General features: G+C 39.2%; 1 protein-coding gene across 1 annotated transcript in view; it reads right to left on the reverse strand.

Moving 5' to 3' along the window:
* The window catches only part of CRTAP (cartilage associated protein), a 601,161-nt gene that overhangs the window by 173,181 nt on the left and 405,807 nt on the right, over positions 1 to 22,173 (reverse strand). The window contains exon 5 of the mRNA XM_053714506.1: positions 21,891 to 22,036. Coding sequence (XP_053570481.1) covers positions 21,891 to 22,036 — 146 coding nt within the window. The remainder of the gene's footprint in view (positions 1 to 21,890; positions 22,037 to 22,173) is intronic.

Here is a 22,173-nt window from a genome sequence, read left to right on the forward strand (position 1 = left end):
CATAATTGAGTTATTTGGGCAAAGATTTCCAGATGGAGTTCCCACTCCCCCGGATGCTCCTCCATCGCCAGGGAACTCCTTGTTACCCCCTGATGGTTGATATATGTAACAGTCGTCATGATGACTGATTGAAACCTTATGAATTTGGCCTTTGCTAGTCTAGGAGTAGGGGAAGAATCAGCGCTAGTTATAACCTAAAGCCAAATACAAGTAGGGACCCTCTCAAGAAATCCCTTGGGTGTGTGGCTACAGAAAAGTGGAAGTATTGGCGCTTACAGCTAGGATAGATCTATATTTATATGAAAATACGAATAAATAATACAAAAAATATATATATATATATATATATATGAGCAAGAGATAATAAAGATATATTAAGGGGCTTCTAAGAGATTGCTTAAAATGATACAGCACTCAAGAAAAGATATCAAGAATTTAATATTAGTAAATAAATAAATACAATTGATAAAGAACAATGTCTAAAATATCAAGCACAATTACAATATAAAATTTAAAGGGAAGGGGTATGCAGGGCAGTAAAACCTAACTCTAAAGACTAGCTCAAACAAGCAGATTACAATAGAGAGGTACAATGTCAAGCAGAACGATTCCCTATTCCTAAATACACACGTGGATAAGAGATGGCCTCAGTGATGTAAATATAGCACTCGATAATAAAACACTGAATAATAAAACACTTAATAGTAAAACATTCAAATATAGAATCTGGACGTCCAGTATTAAAATAATAGGGATAAACGTGCAAAAGAAAATAGTCTAAAAGGGTTAAATATAAACAATGATCAGAATAAAAATGATCAGAGTAAATTGTCCCGTGAGAGCAAATATATATATAGGCTCAGTAAGCAACGATGGTATTGTATATCACCAGTATGTCTATTGGAGCTTAGTCTATTCACTTTATGCTCTCAAATGTAGTTGATCTTGCTCATCGAGTATTGGATCAAACTTACACACATTTGAGAGTGGTACCTTAAGCTTTGTTAAGAAGAGAGAAGGCAGCTGTCTGTAGTAGAGTGGATCGATCTTTTCTGTCTCTATTCAGTAGTCGGTCTGTGTCCGATAACCGCCTCTTCAAAATCACAAGAGCAGTGTATCCAATAGCCAGCTTAGGCTTTGCTGGCGTCTTCTGTTTCTGCACGGCCAGTCACGTGATGTTGTGTCAGCTGTCAGGTAACGTGTAGCCGTATCAGCTGTTTTTACCGGTGTCCGTGCACTCTCTGCTTTCAGTGAAAGCTAAGTCGGTATATTCAGAATTGGTGTGTTGGAAGTTCCTCCTTCCAGGCTTACAGCTGAGGGTGAACTCTTCTTAATGGAAAGTAGCACCACTCCTCTTTTAGATAGAAATAGAGGGTGATGTGAATGTCTCAAGGTGGATGGTAGTAAACAACTTCCAGTGTTTCTTGATTATTTTTTCTATCTTTTTGTGTTCTCCATTAAAATTTGTGATAAATGGAACTGATATTTCATCTATTGGTTGTATTTCAAGATTAGTTTTGTCTTTATATGTAAGTAGTGTTGCTCTATCTATGTGTTTAACTTCTTCATAATTTACCTCTATTAGCTTATCTTCATAGCCTTTTTCCCCAAATTTTTTGCTCAGGATTTGTGCCTGTTCTTCGTAATCTAATATGTTTGAACAATTCTTTCTTATTCTTAAGAACTGTGCTCTAGGGATATTGGTTTTCCATTTGGACAGATGGCAGCTATCCGCATGTATAAAATTATTAGCGTCCACTTTTTTGAAAAATGTTTTAGTGGTAAATTTATCTGTTTCTACTGTTATATCAAGGTCAAGAAATGAGACCCTTTCTTTGCTTATTTCATATGTGAAATGTAACCCTCTATTGTTTGTGTTCATAGCTGAAAAGAATTCAGTTAGTGTAGTATCATTCCCTTTCCACAATATAAGAATATCATCTATGTATCTTTTATAGGACACCAGGTTTTTCGCCAAGCTATTCGAACCTAGGAAATCTGATTCCCAGTCTCCCATAAATAGGTTCGCATAGCTTGGCGCAAACCTGGTGCCCATTGCAGTGCCTTTTATTTGCACATACATTTTTTGATTGAAGGAGAAAGTATTATTCACCAGGATAAATCTAATGCTTTCTAAGATAAACTCTCTTAAACAAAGAGAGTTTATCTTAGAAAGCATTAGATTTATCCTGGTGAATAATACTTTCTCCTTCAATCAAAAAATGTATGTGCAAATAAAAGGCACTGCAATGGGCACCAGGTTTGCGCCAAGCTATGCGAACCTATTTATGGGAGACTGGGAATCAGATTTCCTAGGTTCGAATAGCTTGGCGAAAAACCTGGTGTCCTATAAAAGATACATAGATGATATTCTTATATTGTGGAAAGGGAATGATACTACACTAACTGAATTCTTTTCAGCTATGAACACAAACAATAGAGGGTTACATTTCACATATGAAATAAGCAAAGAAAGGGTCTCATTTCTTGACCTTGATATAACAGTAGAAACAGATAAATTTACCACTAAAACATTTTTCAAAAAAGTGGACGCTAATAATTTTATACATGCGGATAGCTGCCATCTGTCCAAATGGAAAACCAATATCCCTAGAGCACAGTTCTTAAGAATAAGAAAGAATTGTTCAAACATATTAGATTACGAAGAACAGGCACAAATCCTGAGCAAAAAATTTGGGGAAAAAGGCTATGAAGATAAGCTAATAGAGGTAAATTATGAAGAAGTTAAACACATAGATAGAGCAACACTACTTACATATAAAGACAAAACTAATCTTGAAATACAACCAATAGATGAAATATCAGTTCCATTTATCACAAATTTTAATGGAGAACACAAAAAGATAGAAAAAATAATCAAGAAACACTGGAAGTTGTTTACTACCATCCACCTTGAGACATTCACATCACCCTCTATTTCTATCTAAAAGAGGAGTGGTGCTACTTTCCATTAAGAAGAGTTCACCCTCAGCTGTAAGCCTGGAAGGAGGAACTTCCAACACACCAATTCTGAATATACCGACTTAGCTTTCACTGAAAGCAGAGAGTGCACGGACACCGGTAAAAACAGCTGATACGGCTACACGTTACCTGACAGCTGACACAACATCACGTGACTGGCCGTGCAGAAACAGAAGACGCCAGCAAAGCCTAAGCTGGCTATTGGATACACTGCTCTTGTGATTTTGAAGAGGCGGTTATCGGACACAGACCGACTACTGAATAGAGACAGAAAAGATCGATCCACTCTACTACAGACAGCTGCCTTCTCTCTTCTTAACAAAGCTTAAGGTACCACTCTCAAATGTGTGTAAGTTTGATCCAATACTCGATGAGCAAGATCAACTACATTTGAGAGCATAAAGTGAATAGACTAAGCTCCAATAGACATACTGGTGATATACAATACCATCGTTGCTTACTGAGCCTATATATATATTTGCTCTCACGGGACAATTTACTCTGATCATTTTTATTCTGATCATTGTTTATATTTAACCCTTTTAGACTATTTTCTTTTGCACGTTTATCCCTATTATTTTAATACTGGACGTCCAGATTCTATATTTGAATGTTTTACTATTAAGTGTTTTATTATTCAGTGTTTTATTATCGAGTGCTATATTTACATCACTGAGGCCATCTCTTATCCACGTGTGTATTTAGGAATAGGGAATCGTTCTGCTTGACATTGTACCTCTCTATTGTAATCTGCTTGTTTGAGCTAGTCTTTAGAGTTAGGTTTTACTGCCCTGCATACCCCTTCCCTTTAAATTTTATATTGTAATTGTGCTTGATATTTTAGACATTGTTCTTTATCAATTGTATTTATTTATTTACTAATATTAAATTCTTGATATCTTTTCTTGAGTGCTGTATCATTTTAAGCAATCTTTTAGAAGCCCCTTAATATATCTTTATTATCTCTTGCTCATATATATATATATATATATATATATATATTTTTTGTATTATTTATTCGTATTTTCATATAAATATAGATCTATCCTAGCTGTAAGCGCCAATACTTCCACTTTTCTTTGCTAGTCTAGGCCAAGCCTTGAGAGCATTGAATATCGCTCTCAGTTCCATTATGTTTATCGGGAGAAGAGAGTCTTCCCGAAACCATAGACCCTGAGTTTTCAGGGGTTCCCAGACCGCGCCCCAGCCCACCAGACTGGCGTCGGTCGTGACAATGACCTATTCTGGTCTGCGGAAGCTCATTCCCTGTGACAGGTTGTCCAGGGTCAGCCACCAACGGAGTGAATCTCTGGTTATTTGATCTACTTGTATTGTCGGAGACAAGACTGTATAATCCCCATTCCACTGTCTGAGCATGCCCAGGTGCAATGGTCTTAGATGAATTCGTGCAAAAGGAACTATGTCCATTGCCGCAACCATCAACCCTATTACTTCCACGGACTGCGCTATGGAAGGAATAAGAACAGAATGAAGTACCTGACAAGAGCTTAGAAGTTTTGATTTTCTGGCCACTGTCAGAAAAACCTTCATTTCTAAGGAAACTATTATTGTTCCCAAGAAGGGAACTCTTGTTGACGGGGACAGAGAACTTTTTTCTATGTTCACTTTCCACCTGTGAGATCTGAGAAAGGCTAGGACAATGTCCGTATGAGCCCTTGCTTTTGACAGAGACGACACCTGAATCAGGATGTCGTCCAAGTAAGGTACTACTGCAATGCCCCTTGGACTTAGCACCGCTAGAAGGGACCCTAGTACCCTTGTGAAAATCCTTGGAGCAGTGGCTAATCCGAATGGAAGTGCCACAGGTAATGCTTGTCCAGAAAGGCGAACCTTAGGAACCGAAAATGTTCCTTGTGGATAGGAATACGTAGGTACGCATCCTTTAAGTCCACCGTGGTCATGAATTGACCTTCCTGGATGGTAGAAAGGATCGTTCGAATGGTTTCCATTTTGAATGATGAAACCCTTAGAAACTTGTTTAGAATCTTGAGATCTAAAATAGGTCTGAATGTTCCCTCTTATTTGGGAATTATAAACAGGTTGGAGTAAAAACCCATCCCTTGTTCTCCTAATGGAACAGGATGAATCACTCCCATGCTTAACAGGTCTTCTACACAGTGTAAGAATGCCTGTTCGAAGATAATTGAGACCCGTGGAACCTTCCCCTTGGGAGTAGTTCCCTGAATTCCAGGAGATAACGTTGAGAAACTATTTCTAGCGCCCAAGGATCCTGAACATCTCTTGCCCCAACCTGAGCAAAGAGAGAAAGTCTGCCCCCCACCAGATCCTTCCCAGATCGGGGGCCAACACTTCATGCTGTTTTGGTAGCAGTGGCAGGTGACTTGGCCTGCTTACCCTTGTTCCAGCCTTGCATCGGCCTCCAGGCTGGCTTGGTTTGAGAAGTATTACCCTCTTGCTTAGAGGGTGTAGAATTTGAGGCTGGTCCGTTTCTGCGAAAGGGACGAAAATTTGGCTTATTTTTAGCCTTAAAAGACCTATCCTGTGGGAGGGCGTGGCCCTTTCCCCCAGTGATGTCTGAAATAATCTCTTTCAAGTCAGGGCCAAACAGTGTTTTACCCTTGAAAGGGATGTTAAGCAAAAGCGCTCTGCGCGCCACGATAGCAAACCCTGAATTATTCGCCGCTAATCTAGCTAATTGCAAAGCGGCATCTAAAATAAAAAAGAGTTAGCCAATTTAAGAGCTTGAACTCTGTCCAAAACCTCCTCGTACGAAGATTCTTTATTAAGCGACTTTTCTAGTTCTTCGAACCAGAAACACGCAGCTGTAGTGACAGGAACAATGCATGAAATTGGTTGTAGAAGGTAACCTTGCTGAACAAACATCTTTTTAAGCAAACCCTCTAACCTTTAATCCATAGGATCTTGAAAGCACAACTATCTTCTATAGGAATAGAAGTGCGTTTGTTTAGAGTAGAAACCGCCCCCTCGACCTTGGGGACTGTATGCTATAAGTCCTTTCTGGGGTCGACTATAGGAAACTAATTTCTTAAATATAGGGGGAGGACAAAGGGTATGCCGGGCCTTTCCCACTCCTTATTTACTATGTCCGCCACCCGCTTGGGTATAGGAAAAACATCGGGGGGCACCGGAACCTCTAGGAACTTGTCCATCTTACCTAATTTCTCTGGAATGACCAAATTGTCACAATCATCCAGAGTAGATAATACCTCCTTAAGTAGTGCGTGGAGATGTTGAAATTTAAATTTAAAAGTTACAATATCAGGTTCTGCTTGTTGAGAAATTTTCCCTGAATCTGAAATTTCTCCCTCAGACAAAACCTCCCTCCTGGCCCCTTCAGATAGGTGTGAGGGTATGTCAGAAAAGATATCAGCGTCCTCTTGCTCCTCAGTGTTTAAAACAGAGCAATCACGCTTTCTCTGATAAGTAGGCATTTTGGAAAAAAATGCATGCAATAGAATTATCCATTATAGCCATTAATTGTTGTATGGTAATAAGTATTGGCGCACTAGATGTACTAGGGGCCTCTTGTGTGGGCAAAACTGGTGTAGACACAGAAGGGGATGATGCAGTACCATGCTTACTCCCCTCATTAGAGGAATCATCTTGGGCAATATTATATCTATGGCATTATTATCCCTACTTTGTTTGGACATTATGACACAAATATATCACATATATTTAAATGGGGAGACACATTGGCTTTCATACATATAGAACATCATTATCTGATGGTTCAGACATGTTAAACAGGCTTAAACTTGTTAACAAAGCACAAAAAACGTTTTACAATAAAACCGTTACTGTCCCTTTAAATTTTAAACTGAACACACTTTATTACTGAATATGTGAAAAAGTATGAAGGAATTGTTCAAATTTCACCAAAATTTCACCACAGTAACTTAAAGCCTTAAAAGTATTGCACACCAAATTTGAAAGCTTTAACCCTTAAAATAAGGGTTTTTACATTTAACCCCTATACAGTCCCAGGTATCTGCTTTGCTGAGACCCAACCAAGCCCAGAGGGGAATACGATACCAAATGATGCCTTCTATAAGCTTTTTCAGTGGTTCTTAGCTCCTCACACATGCATCTGCATGCCATGCTTTCCAAAAACAACTGCGCATTAGAGGCGCGAAAATGAGGCTCTGTCTATGACTAGAAAAGGCCCCCAGTGAAAAAGGTGTCCAATACAGTGCCTGCCGTTTTTATTAAAACAATCCCCAAGATTTAACAACTATTAAAAGTAATAATCTGCCAAATATACTTAGTAAAGTAATCGTTTTAGCCCAGAAAAATGTCTACCAGTTTTTTAAGCCCTAATGAAGCCCTTTATTCTTTTACTTAAACAAAGAAAATGGCTTACCGGTTCCCATAGGGAAAATGACAGCTTCCAGCATTACCGAGTCTTGTTAGAAATGTGTCATACCTCAAGCAGCAAAAGTCTGCTCACTGTTTCCCCCAACTGAAGTTAATTCCTCTCAACAGTCCTGTGTGGAAACAGCCATCGATTTTAGTAACGGTTGCTAAAATCATTTTCCTCTTACAAACAGAAATCTTCATCTCTTTCCTGTTTCAGAGTAAATAGTACATACCAGCACTAATTTAAAATAACAAACTCTTGATTGAAGAATAAAAACTACATTTAAACACCAAAAAACTCTAAGCCATCTCCGTGGAGATGTTGCCTGTACAACGGCAAAGAGAATGACTGGGGAAGGCGGAGCCTAGGAGGGATCATGTGACCAGCTTTGCTGGGCTCTTTGCCATTTCCTGTTGGGGAAGAGAATATCCCACAAGTAAGGATGACGCCGTGGACCGGACACACCTATGTTGGAGAAAGGAAACTCTTGTGAGTGGGGATAGAGAACTCTTTTCCTCGTTCACTTTCCACCCATGCGACCTCAGAAATGCCAGTACTACGTCCGTATGAGACTTGGCAATTTGGAAGTTTGACGCCTGTATCAGGATGTCGTCTAAATAAGGGGCTACTGCTATGCCCCGCGGCCTTAGGACCGCCAGAAGCGACCCTAGAACCTTTGTAAAGATTTTTGGGGCTGTAGCTAATCCAAAGGGAAGAGCTACAAACTGGTAATGCCTGTCTAGAAAGGCAAACCTGAGAAACCAATGATGATCTTTGTGTATCGGAATGTGAAGATAAGCATCCTTTAGATCCACTGTAGTCATATATTGACCCTCCTGGATCATTGGTAGGATGGTACGAATAGTTTCCATCTTGAATGATGGAACTTTGAGGAATTTGTTTAAGATCTTTAGATCCAAAATTGGTCTGAAGGTTCACTCTTTTTTGGGAACCACAGACAGATTTGAGTAAAAACCCTGTCCCTGTTCCTCCTTTGGAACTGGATGGATCACTCCCATAACTAGGAGGTCTCGTACACAGTGTAAGAATGCCTCTCTCTTTATCTGGTTTGCAGATAATTGTGAAAGGTGAAATCTCCCTTTTGGGGGGGAAGCTTTGAAGTCCAGGAGATATCCATGGGATATAATTTCCAACGCCCAGGGATCCTGAACATCTCTTGCCCACGCCTGGGCGAAGAGTGAAAGTCTGCCCCCTACTAGATCCGTTACCGGATAGGGGCCGTTCCTTCATGCTGTCTTAGAGGCAGCAGCAGGCTTTTTGGCCTGCTTACTTTTTTTCCAGGTCTGGATTGGTCTCCAGACCGTCTTGGATTGAGCAAAAGTTCCCTCTTGTTTAGCATTAGAGGAAGTTGATGCCGCACCTGCCTTGAAGTTTCGAAAAGGCACGAAAATTAGACTGTTTGGCCCTAGATTTGGACCTGTCCTGAGGAAGGGCATGACATTTTCCTCCAGTGATATCAGCAATAATCTCCTTCAAACCAGGCCCGAATAGGGTCTGCCCCTTGAAGGGAATGTTAAGTAGCTTAGATTTTGAAGTCACGTCAGCTGACCATGATCTAAGCCATAGCGCTCTACGCGCCTGTATAGCAAAACCAGAATTCTTAGCCGTTAGTTTAGTCAAATGAACAATGGCATCAGAATAAAAGAATTGGCTAGCTTAAGTGCTCTAAGTTTGCCAAGTATGTCATCCAATGGAGTCGCTACCTGTAAAGCCTCTTCCAGAGACTCAAACCAGTACGCCGCAGCAGCAGTGACAGGGGCAATGCATGCAAGGGGCTGTAGGATAAAACCTTGTTGAATAAATATTTTCTTAAGGTAACCTCTAATTTTTTATCCATTGGATCTAAAAAAAAAAACACAACTGTCCTCGACAGGGATAGTAGTACGCTTTACTAGAGTAGAAACTGCTCCCTCCACCTTAGGGACTGTCTGCCATAAGTCCCGTGTGGTGGCATCTATTGGAAACATTTTTCTAAAAATAGGAGGGGAAGAGAACGGCACACCTGGTCTATCCCATTCCTTATTAATAATTTCTGTAAACCTTTTAGGTATTTGGAAAAACATCAGTACACACCGGCACTGCAAAGTATTTATCCAGTCTACACAATTTCTCTGGCACTGCAATGGTATCACAGTCATTCAGAGCAGCTAAAACCTCCCTAAGCAACATGCGGAGGTGTTCAAGCTTAAATTTAAATGTAGAAATATTAGAATCAGGTATCTTTCCTGAGTCATTAACATCACCCACTGACTGAAGCTCTCTTTCCTCAGCTTCTGCATATTGTGAGGCAGTATCAGACATGGTTCTTAAAGCGTCAGTATGCTCTGCATTTTGTCTCACCCCAGAGCTATCTCGCTTACCTTTAAGTTCAGGTAGTCTGGCTAATACCGCTGACAGTGTATTATCCATGACTGCCGCCATGTCTTGTAAAGTAAACGCTATGGGCGCCCTAGATGTACTTGGCGCCATTTGAGCGCGAGTCCCTTAAGCGGGAGTCAAAGGGTCTGACACGTGGGGAAAGTTAGTCGGCATAACTTCCCTCTCGTCAGATTCCTCTGGTGATAAAAATTTTTAAAGACAGAAAATGATCTTTATTGCATAAAATGAAATCAGTACATTTGGTACACATTCTAAGAGGGGGTTCCACCATGGCTTTTAAACATAATAAACAAGGAGATTCTTCTATGTCAGACATGTTTATACAGACAAGCAATGAGACTAGCAAGCTTGGAAAACACTTTAAATCAAGTTAACAAGCAAATATAAAAAACGGTACTGTGCCTTTAAGAGAAACAAATTTTGTCCGAATTTGAAAAACAGTGAAAAAATGCAGTAAATCAAACGAAATTTTTACAGTGTGTATAATAGGCTAACAGAGCATTGCACCCACTTGCAAATGGATGATTAACCCCTTAGTTCAAAAAACGGATAAAAAAAACGAAATAGACGTTTTTTTAACAGTCACAACCAACTGCCACAGCAAGCTGTGGCCCTACCTTCCCCAATAAACGACTTTGGAAAGCCTTTGGGCCCTTTAGAGATGTCCTATAGCATTCAGAGGGCCTTTGAGGGAAGCTGGATGTCACAGTTTGTAATTTTAACTGCACCAACTGTAACTTTTATACTACAACAGTGGAAAGCCTCAGGAAACTGTTTCTAGTTTAAATTTAAGCCAACCATGTGGAAAAAACTAGGCCCCAATAAAGTTTTATCACCAAAGCATATATACAAACGATTAAACATGCCAGCAAACGTTTTATATTGCAATATCATAAGGGTATTACCCCTGGGAGTAAGCATGATACCAGTCGTTATTAAATCACTGTATTCAGGCTTAACTTACATTAATCCGGTATCAGCAGCATTTTCTAGTGTTTTCCATCTCTAGAAAAAATTATAACTGCACATACCTGATAGCAGAACTGCACGCCATTCTCTCGCTGAAGTTTTACTTCATCAGTGTAATCCCCTCAGACATATGTGAGAACAGCAATGGATCTTAGTTACAACCTGCTAAGATCATAGAAACCTCAGGCAGATTCTTCTTCTATTTACTGCCTGAGATAAAATAGCACAACTCTGGTACTATTTAAAAATAACAAACTTTTGATTGAAGAAAATAAACTAGCTATATTTAACCACTCTCTCCTACAACGTCCTAGTTGCAAGAGAATGACTGGCTATGACAGTTAGGGGAGGAGCTATATTACAGCTCTGCTGTGGGTGTCCTCTTGCAACTTCCTGTTGGGAATGAGAATATCCCACAAGTAATGGATGATCCGTGGACTGGATACACCTTACAAGAGAAATATTACGTGACTTTTGGCCGCACGTGTTGAAAGATGCTCAAACCTACTGTCAAGTGTGTTTAATCTTTCCACAGTTCCAACCCACTGCGCCAACGTAGAAAAAGGGGATGGTAATGCCATAGTCAGATATACAAATTTTATTGATCCAGTAACTAGATCATCTAGAGGTAACAGATACATGTTAAAAGTGACATGCCTGTTCACTAAATGGGTAGAGTGCATCAGTGCACCTAACAATAGTGCTGAAACATGTGCATGATTGCTCATCGACCACGTATTTTCCAGATTTGGGTTACCCCAGAGAATCGAATCCGATCGGGGAACCCACTTCCCTAGTGAAGTGATGACCAAGATGTGGAAAATACTAGGGGTCAAAAGAAAGCTCCATATTGCTTATAGAGCTGCCTCTAGTGGTGGTGTAGAGCGTTACAACCAGTCCATTGTGAAAATCCTCAAAAAGTTTGCGAGTGAAACAGGTAAAGACTGGGATGAAAAATTGCCTCTAGTCCTAATGGCATTAAGAGCAACTCCAAGTAGTGCTACTAAGATGTCACCTTTCGAATTGATGACGGGCAGAGAATGGTTCTACCTCAACATCTATTGTACTGTACATCAGACCAGAACTTGATAAATGCTGCCAATATGCATCAATATGTGAAAAATTTAAGGAAGCACCTGCAATATGCATTGGCTCAAAGGAACATAGAGAAGGCCACAACTGCCGCTAAAACCTATTATGATCTCAAAACCTCCAAAAAGGAATATGAAATACCGTAAATGATAAAGTTTATCTTTATAACTTTGGAAGAGGATCAGGTTAAGGAGAAGAAATTTCTTCCATCATGGAAGGGTCCTTTTGTCATTACTGACAAAATATCTCCAGTTGCCTATAAAATTAAGGATCCCTAAAAATGATACCTTTATGGATAAATGGGTCCATATTAATCAGTTGCGAGCATGTCATCCTAGATCCCAACTACAAGTCATAGAGGGAGAATGAAAGGACATTTCCCCAAATAAACTAATGAAGTGTTGTAGTTTAAAGATGCCTAGCTAGCGAGCATAAGGGCTCAAAAATAACGGACTCTCTTCATAATAAAATTGTCTATGACACATACTGTCAGTACACTCACCAAGTACCACAGACTTCAAGCCAATTCGAATACATGTGTCCTACATATATTTAAAATTGGAAAGGGGATTTATGTCAGGATACCTGCGAGTGTTATTAAATATATATATATATATATATATATATATATACACATATACACACACATACACACAGTGGATATAAGAAGTCTACACACCCCTGTTAAAATGTCAGGTTTCTGTGATGTAAAAAAAATGAGACAAAGATAAATCATTTCAGAACTTTTTCCACCTTTAATATGACCTATAAACTGTACAACTCAATTGAAAAACAAACTGAAATCTTTTGGGTGGAGGGAAGTAAAAATAATAAAAAAATAATAATATGGTTGCATAAGTGTGCACACCCGTAAACTAAGACTTTGTTGAAGCATCTTTTGATTTTATTACAGCACTCAGTCTTTTTGGGTATGAGTCTATGAGCATGGCACATCTTGACTAGGCAAGATTTGCTCACTCTTCTTTGCAAAAACACTCCAAATCTGTCAGCTTGCAAGGGCATCTCCTGTGCACAGCCCTCTTCAGATCAACCCACAGATTTTCGATCGGATTCAGGTCTGGGCTCTGGCTGGGCCATTACAAAACTTTAATCTTCTTCTGGTGAAGCCATTCCTTTGTTGATTTGGATGTATGCTTTGGGTCATTGTCATAATGAAAGATGAAGTTCCTCTTCATGTTCAGCTACTAGCAGAACCCTGAAGGTTTTGTGCCAATATTGACTGGTATTTGGAACTGTTCATAATTCCCTCTACCTTGACTAAGGCCCCAGTTCAAGCTGACGAAAAACAGCCCCAAAGCATGATGCTGCCACCACCATGCTTCACTGTGGGTATGGTGTTCTTTTGGTGATGTGCAGTGTTGTTTTTGCGCCAAACATATATTTTGGAAATATGGCCAAAAATTCAACTTTGGTTTCATCAAATCATAACACCTGTTCACACATGCTTTTGGGAGACTTCAGACGTGTTTTTACAAAATTTAGCCAGACTTAGATGTTTTTCTTGGTAAAAAAGGCTTCCGTCTTGCCACTCTACCCCATAGCCCAGACATATGAAGAATACGGGAGATTGTTGTCACATGTACCATACAGCCAGTTTTTGCCAGATATTCCTGCAGCTCCTTTAATACTGCTGTAGACCTCTTGGCAGCCTCCCAGACCAGTTTTCTTCTCATCTTTTCATCAATTTTGGAGGGATATCCAGTTCTTGGTAATGTCACTGTTGCGCCATATTTTCTCCACTTGATGATGACTGTCTTCACTGTGTTCCATGGTATATCTAATGCCTTGGAAATTCTTTTGTACCCTTCTCCTGACTGATACCTTTTAACAATGAGATCCCTCTGATGCTTTGGGAGATCTCTGCGGACCATGGCTTTTGCTGTAGGATTCAACTAAGAAAATGTCAGGAAAGAACTACTAGAACAGCTGAACTTTATTTGGGGTTAATGAGAGGCACTTTAAATGATGGCAGGTGTGTACTGACTCCTATTTAACATGATTTTGATTGCTTAAATCCAAACACAGCTACATCTTCAGTTATAAGAGGGTGTGCACACTTATGCAACCACATTTTAGTTTTTTTTTTGTTTACTTATCTCCTCCTAAAATATTTTAGTTTGTTTTTCAATTGAGTTGTACAGTTTATAGGTCACATTAAAAGTGTAAAAGGTTCTGAAATAATTTATCTTTGTCTCATTTTTTTACATCACAGAAACCTGACATTTTAACAGGGTTGTGTAGACTTTTTATATCCACTGTGTGTGTGTGTGTATATATATATATATATATATATATATATATATATATATGTATGTATTTCCTGCCAAAGATGTGTAATAAAGTTACAGACCCCCTGTGAACAACAGTCACTTGGTCTAGAGCTAATCTTTTGAAGCCCAAGTGTATGCACAGAAAGACAGGTTTTCAGGAGAGATAACTAATTTATATGCAAATATTAATTACCCCTGAACCAACTAAATACACATCTTGCCTGAAAACAAAAAAAGTTAGACATGTGGAAATGCAGTGAATTAATCTTCATATAAGTTAATATTCTCTATACCCACATCATATTGAAAATATCTAGATATATGTGCATCAATCTGAAAAATTATACTATACTGGATAAATGTCCTATATTAAATGAATGGCTGTATTGCTGAATTCAAAATGTTTTGCAAACCTTCAGGATAAAAATAAATAAATAATGCTTTTCTTTATTTTTCAGAGCCTGGTCTGACAGGAAAATTCCAAATAAGACTGATAAGCTGTTCTATGAATATTTCGCCTAAACATAAGTCCATGCACTCAACAATTATTAGAAATATGGCATATACTGGATTTATATTAAGATACAATATAATGCCAGTATGTTGAATGCTATGAGTTTATGAAGAGCAAATAATTAACAGTATAATTGCTTACGAATATAATACTAGAAGTATACTCATGTTTAGTCTCTAGAAATACATGCTAAATTATTTTAGATGGGACATATATGTTGACCAGATAAGTTTATCAATATCAGGAAATAGTGAGTATTTTAAATATACAATTAAAAATATATCAGAATATAGATATTAAACTGTTAGCAGTATTGATAGTGAGACTGTATTTCTGGTTGTCTGCTGCCCTCTGGTGGTTTATGCGAGAATTACAGTCAAACGGGTTGACTGTTAAAACCCATACATTCCTAGTAAGCCAATGAAATGTCTAGCTCCGAGGGCCAATGGAGAGACAGTACCGATGGGGCGTATCCAAATATTCACCAATGATTACAAAATAGATGCAGGCTTATCACTTGATAAAAGCTCCTGCAAGAGGAAAGAAAGGGGTCTTTTGCTGGAATTTTGACTGACTCACAACTGCTGCCTTTGGAACACAGTCTCTATAAAGCAAAAACTGGGCCTAACTTTCTTTTTCCATAATAGCAAATACCTTTCTTATTTATGAGGTGTCAACGGATTTATCTGAAAAAGCTGAAACTTTCAAATTGGTTATGTTGTAATGTATGGCAGTGATTATAATTTAATATTTTAAAATACATTCATTGTTGCCACAGTTTAATTGAAGCTAGTGATTTAAAGGTATATTTGGTATTTAAAATTTATATTCATAGTCCTGTGTAATTTAGAAATAATCATATTGATGTCCAGTAATTTTATTTGCTAGAAATGATTTTACATCCCATATTTAGAAGTCAGTTTTACTATTGTGAAATTTCATATACATTGGTTATTGTATTTAAATCTCTCTGGTGTTTATTAAGTATTTGTAGCTAATTGTGATATATTTTAAAATGTGTTTTATTGTGGCTAAATAAGAGGTTATTTCAGCTCATATTAATTGGCATATAAATTGGCTGTTGCATTAACAATACACAATTTCTGGTGGTTTAATTTGAATTATATAGAACCATTTGTGGTATTGTAATAAGCGTGAACAATTGATTCATAATCTAGTTTCTACATAAATATAATTCAAGGTGTCTATAAAGCTAACTAATCAAGAACTAAGGAATAAATATTGATTGTAATAAATCTATTGTTACATATAAACATTTTATTGGTTACTGCTAAGATAAGTTCTCCAACATGTTACTGGAGATTACTGCTGATATAATAATAAAACTTTATTGTAAACCTAGTATATACCAACAATCTCCAGACTCTAACTTTCACCAATACTCTCACTGAGAGATTGATATGACTACTTAAAACTCCAGTCCTATCTCGAAGGGCAGATACCCTTTTTCAGGACTCTCCGAATCTACTGGCACTTCTCTGCCACCTCCTAACGTGACGAAAGTCAAAGAATGACTGGGGTAGTGAGGAAGTGGGAGGAATATTTAAGCCTCTGGCTGGGGTGTCTTTGCCTTCTCCTGGTGGTCAGGTGTTCTATTTCCCAACAGTAAGGAATGAAGCCGTGGACTCTCCCTATCTTAAAAAGGAAAGTAATTTTTTTCTGTGAGATAACAGTTTAAATTGTTCTAAACCAGCATTCCCCAAATATGGCACTTTTGTTGTAGCTATAGTGCTGATTGGAGAACAATTCAAACCTTTAGCTCACAGAAAAATTGACTTTTGAAATTATAGCGCATCTTCGTTACAACTGATGAATTAAAAACGCTATCTAAAATATAACTAACATTCCGAATCTGATTTTAAAAAAACAGAATTTATGTTTACCTGATAAATTACTTTCTCCAACGGTGTGTCCGGTCCACGGCGTCATCCTTACTTGTGGGATATTCTCTTCCCCAACAGGAAATGGCAAAGAGCCCAGCAAAGCTGGTCACATGATCCCTCCTAGGCTCCGCCTACCCCAGTCATTCGACCGACGTTAAGGAGGAATATTTGCATAGGAGAAACCATATGGTACCGTGGTGACTGTAGTTAAAGAAAATAAATTATCAGACCTGATTAAAAAAACCAGGGCGGGCCGTGGACCGGACACACCGTTGGAGAAAGTAATTTATCAGGTAAACATAAATTCTGTTTTCTCCAACATAGGTGTGTCCGGTCCACGGCGTCATCCTTACTTGTGGGAACCAATACCAAAGCTTTAGGACACGGATGAAGGGAGGGAGCAAATCAGGTCACCTAAATGGAAGGCACCACGGTTTGCAAAACCTTTCTCCCAAAAATAGCCTCAGAAAAAGCAAAAGTATCAAACTTGTAAAATTTGGTAAAAGTGTGCAGTGAAGACCAAGTCGCTGCCCTACATATCTGATCAACAGAAGCCTCGTTCTTGAAGGCCCATGTGGAAGCCACAGCCCTAGTGGAATGAGCTGTGATTCTTTCGGGAGGCTGCCGTCCGGCAGTCTCGTAAGCCAATCTGATGATGCTTTTAATCCAAAAAGAGAGAGAGGTAGAAGTTGCTTTTTGACCTCTCCTTTTACCGGAATAAACAACAAACAAGGAAGATGTTTGTCTAAAATCCTTTGTAGCATCTAAATAGAATTTTAGAGCGCGAACAACATCCAAATTGTGCAACAAACGTTCCTTCTTTGAAACTGGTTTCGGACACAGAGAAGGTACGATAATCTCCTGGTTAATGTTTTTGTTAGAAACAACTTTTGGAAGAAAACCAGGTTTAGTACGTAAAACCACCTTATCTGCATGGAACACCAGATAAGGAGGAGAACACTGCAGAGCAGAGAATTCTGAAACTCTTCTAGCAGAAGAGATTGCAACTAAAAACAAAACTTTCCAAGATAATAACTTAATATCAACGGAATGTAAGGGTTCAAACGGAACCCCCTGAAGAACTGAAAGAACTAAATTGAGACTCCAAGGAGGAGTCAAAGGTTTGTAAACAGGCTTAATTCTAACCAGAGCCTGAACAAAGGCTTGAACATCTGGCACAGCTGCCAGCTTTTTGTGAAGTAACACAGACAAGGCAGAAATCTGTCCCTTCAGGGAACTTGCAGATAATCCTTTTTCTAATCCTTCTTGAAGGAAGGATAGAATCTTAGGAATCTTAACCTTGTCCCAAGGGAATCCTTTAGATTCACACCAACAGATATATTTTTTCCAAATTTTGTGGTAAATCTTTCTAGTTACAGGCTTTCTGGCCTGAACAAGAGTATCGATAACAGAATCTGAGAACCCTCGCTTCGATAAGATCAAGCGTTCAATCTCCAAGCAGTCAGCTGGAGTGAAACCAGGTTCGGATGTTCGAACGGACCCTGAACAAGAAGGTCTCGTCTCAAAGGTAGCTTCCAAGGTGGAGCCGATGACATATTCACCAGATCTGCATACCAAGTCCTGCGTGGCCACGCAGGAGCTATCAAGATCACCGACGCCCTCTCCTGATAGATCCTGGCTACCAGCCTGGGGATGAGAGGAAACGGCGGGAACACATAAGTTAGTTTGAAGGTCCAAGGTGCTACTAGTGCATCCACTAGAGCCGCCTTGGGATCCCTGGATCTGGACCCGTAGCAAGGAACTTTGAAGTTCTGACGAGAGGCCATCAGATCCATGTCTGGAATGCCCCACAGCTGAGTGACTTGGGCAAAGATTTCCGGATGGAGTTCCCACTCCCCCGGATGCAATGTCTGACGACTCAGAAAATCCGCTTCCCAATTTTCCACTCCTGGGATGTGGATAGCGGACAGGTGGCAGGAGTGAGACTCCGCCCATAGAATGATTTTGGTCACTTCTTCCATCGCTAGGGAACTCCTTGTTCCCCCCTGATGGTTGATGTACGCAACAGTTGTCATGTTGTCTGATTGAAACCGTATGAACTTGGCCCTCGCTAGCTGAGGCCAAGCCTTGAGAGCATTGAATATCGCTCTCAGTTCCAGAATATTTATCGGTAGAAGAGATTCTTCCCGAGACCAAAGACCCTGAGCTTTCAGGGATCCCCAGACCGCGCCCCAGCCCATCAGACTGGCGTCGGTCGTGACAATGACCCACTCTGGTCTGCGGAATGTCATCCCTTGTGACAGGTTGTCCAGGGACAGCCACCAACGGAGTGAGTCTCTGGTCCTCTGATTTACTTGTATCTTCGGAGACAAGTCTGTATAATCCCCATTCCACTGACTGAGCATGCACAGTTGTAATGGTCTTAGATGAATGCGCGCAAAAGGAACTATGTCCATTGCCGCTACCATCAACCCGATCACTTCCATGCACTGAGCTATGGAAGGAAGAGGAACGGAATGAAGTATCCGACAAGAGTCTAGAAGTTTTGTTTTTCTGGCCTCTGTCAAAAATATCCTCATTTCTAAGGAGTCTATTATTGTTCCCAAGAAGGGAACCCTTGTTGACGGAGATAGAGAACTCTTTCCCACGTTCACTTTCCATCCGTGAGATCTGAGAAAGGCCAGGACTATGTCCGTGTGAGCCTTTGCTTGAGGAAGGGACGACGCTTGAATCAGAATGTCGTCCAAGTAAGGTACTACAGCAATGCCCCTTGGTCTTAGCACAGCTAGAAGGGACCCTAGTACCTTTGTGAAAATCCTTGGAGCAGTGGCTAATCCGAAAGGAAGCGCCACGAACTGGTAATGCTTGTCCAGGAATGCGAACCTTAGGAACCGATGATGTTCCTTGTGGATAGGAATATGTAGATACGCATCCTTTAAATCCACCGTGGTCATGAATTGACCTTCCTGGATGGAAGGAAGAATAGTTCGAATGGTTTCCATCTTGAACGATGGAACCTTGAGAAACTTGTTTAAGATCTTGAGATCTAAGATTGGTCTGAACGTTCCCTCTTTTTTGGGAACTATGAACAGATTGGAGTAGAACCCCATCCCTTGTTCTCTTAATGGAACAGGATGAATCACTCCCATTTTTAACAGGTCTTCTACACAATCTAAGAATGCCTGTCTTTTTATGTGGTCTGAAGACAACTGAGACCTGTGGAACCTCCCCCTTGGGGGAAGCCCCTTGAATTCCAGAAGATAACCTTGGGAGACTATTTCTAGCGCCCAAGGATCCAGAACATCTCTTGCCCAAGCCTGAGCGAAGAGAGAGAGTCTGCCCCCCACCAGATCCGAAAGTCCCTAAAGAATAAGGTGTCTAAAACAGTGCCTGCCGATATTATTATATCAAAATACCCAAATAAAATGATTCCTCAAGGCTAAATATGTGTTAATAATGAATCGATTTAGCCCAGAAAAAGTCTACAGTCTTAATAAGCCCTTGTGAAGCCCTTATTTACGATCGTAATAAACATGGCTTACCGGATCCCATAGGGAAAATGACAGCTTCCAGCATTACATCGTCTTGTTAGAATGTGTCATACCTCAAGCAGCAAGAGACTGCTCACTGTTCCCCCAACTGAAGTTAATTGCTCTCAACAGTCCTGTGTGGAACAGCCATGGATTTTAGTGACGGTTGCTAAAATCATTTTCCTCATACAAACAGAAATCTTCATCTCTTTTCTGTTTCTGAGTAAATAGTACATACCAGCACTATTTCAAAATAACAAACTCTTGATTGAATAATAAAAACTACAGTTAAACACTAAAAAACTCTAAGCCATCTCCGTGGAGATGTTGCCTGTACAACGGCAAAGAGAATGACTGGGGTAGGCGGAGCCTAGGAGGGATCATGTGACCAGCTTTGCTGGGCTCTTTGCCATTTCCTGTTGGGGAAGAGAATATCCCACAAGTAAGGATGACGCCGTGGACCGGACACACCTATGTTGGAGAAAAGGGGAGAGTTTACCATCACTTCTGACATAACACATGCTTGCTAATCACCAATTTATAATCACAATAATTTTTTTGCAATTGTGACTTGCATGTTTCTATATTTTGCTTTAATATAGTTTGCGTGTGGTTAATAAAATGAATTTTCACTTTTTTATGACTGACATTTTCTTATTTAAATTATACTTTGGGACACACAGAGCTTGATAAAAATTTTCATTCATTGTGTTTTTCAAAATCTTAGGAGGTGGGCCTCCCCTCTGGTGTTTCTTTATTTTTCAGGGCTCACACTCTGCTCTTGAGCTGATCCTAAAGTTACTGATTAATCCAAATTGGTGATTTTGACCTATGTGCCTTTCTTACAAACTAAATCACGCCCTTTGCAGTGTTCCATCACAACATAAGTGTAATTGTCGGCTCTTAAAATTTTTTCTATGGTCTGTCAAAGTCAGCTGCTGGTTGTGGTTTCCAGACGATAGTGCATAGTGTGACTGCTCCTGTGCCTTCCCTTATATGCTTTAGCGCCCCACACTTAGAAGACCATTGTTTTATAGTCATCCACAGCGCTACTTTACGTTTTATTCTCCATAGATGGGGGTACAAATACAATTTACAGATTGTTTCTATTTTGTCCGAACCCACTATTATCATGACAATGAAGTAGAAAGTGAACAGATCACAAAAACCTCATGTAATTCAATACTACAAGTACCCTGGTAAAAATCTTTCTGCTACAACCCTACTTTTTTCCTGTACTTAAAACTTGTTCTAAAGAAATGTAGCCCCTATATCTCATACATTCATATACTCCGTAAATTGCATCAATAGATAATATAAAACATAAAATGAGTATATAAAAAAAAGAATTTAATATAAGGGAAAGCTTAGATTCTTGGACATACTGTAACAGATAAAGCAAAATTTAGTGCACAAAATTAAAAACTTGAAAAAGTATTTATCAAAAACATGAAATGCTAACCTTGAATTAGTATATATACTAGTTATTAACATGCATAATAAGTAAACTCAAGGGAAAATAAAAAATGCAGTGTTCTTCCTAGGACCTTTCTAGCGGTGCACCACTCGGCTGATTTTACTGACCACACGACTAAAATTTTAGACAATATTAAGTTAAAATAAGCTAATATTAAAAAGGTTCCATTTTATTGCACAAATTCTAATTAAATACATGTTAAATTATGCAATTAATGTGTGCTTTACATAGCAGAAAATTATATAATAGAAATGGTTACACTGCCCCACCTGACTACTGAAGAGTCATTTTTTCTGTGAGCTAACAGTTTGAATTGTTCTAAACCAGCATTCACCCCATACTTTTGTTATACCACCCAGCTTGTAATATTTTCTGAGGAGAACACTGAAATGTGTAAGTCAACTTACAGGTCTTGGCTTAAAATGTTCTTCTGAAAGACCCCATTTCTCCTTATGATACACATAGTAGGCCATATTCTGTTTCATCACTTGGTCACCTTGGTCAAAAAGTAGGTAGCTTGCCACACATGGAGCTGCATTTTTAACATCATTCACTATAAAATACGAAAAGTAAAGTTTAGCAACACACAGCTTCTATCTTCACAATCCATCACTAACATAAGGACCATTTTAAAATCAAATGTTCTCTATATAAATAGCAAAAGAAAAAAAAAGTAATTGTCAATTTATA

This window comes from Bombina bombina, chromosome 5 (genome assembly GCF_027579735.1).
Source record: "Bombina bombina isolate aBomBom1 chromosome 5, aBomBom1.pri, whole genome shotgun sequence".
Lineage (NCBI taxonomy): Eukaryota > Metazoa > Chordata > Amphibia > Anura > Bombinatoridae > Bombina > Bombina bombina.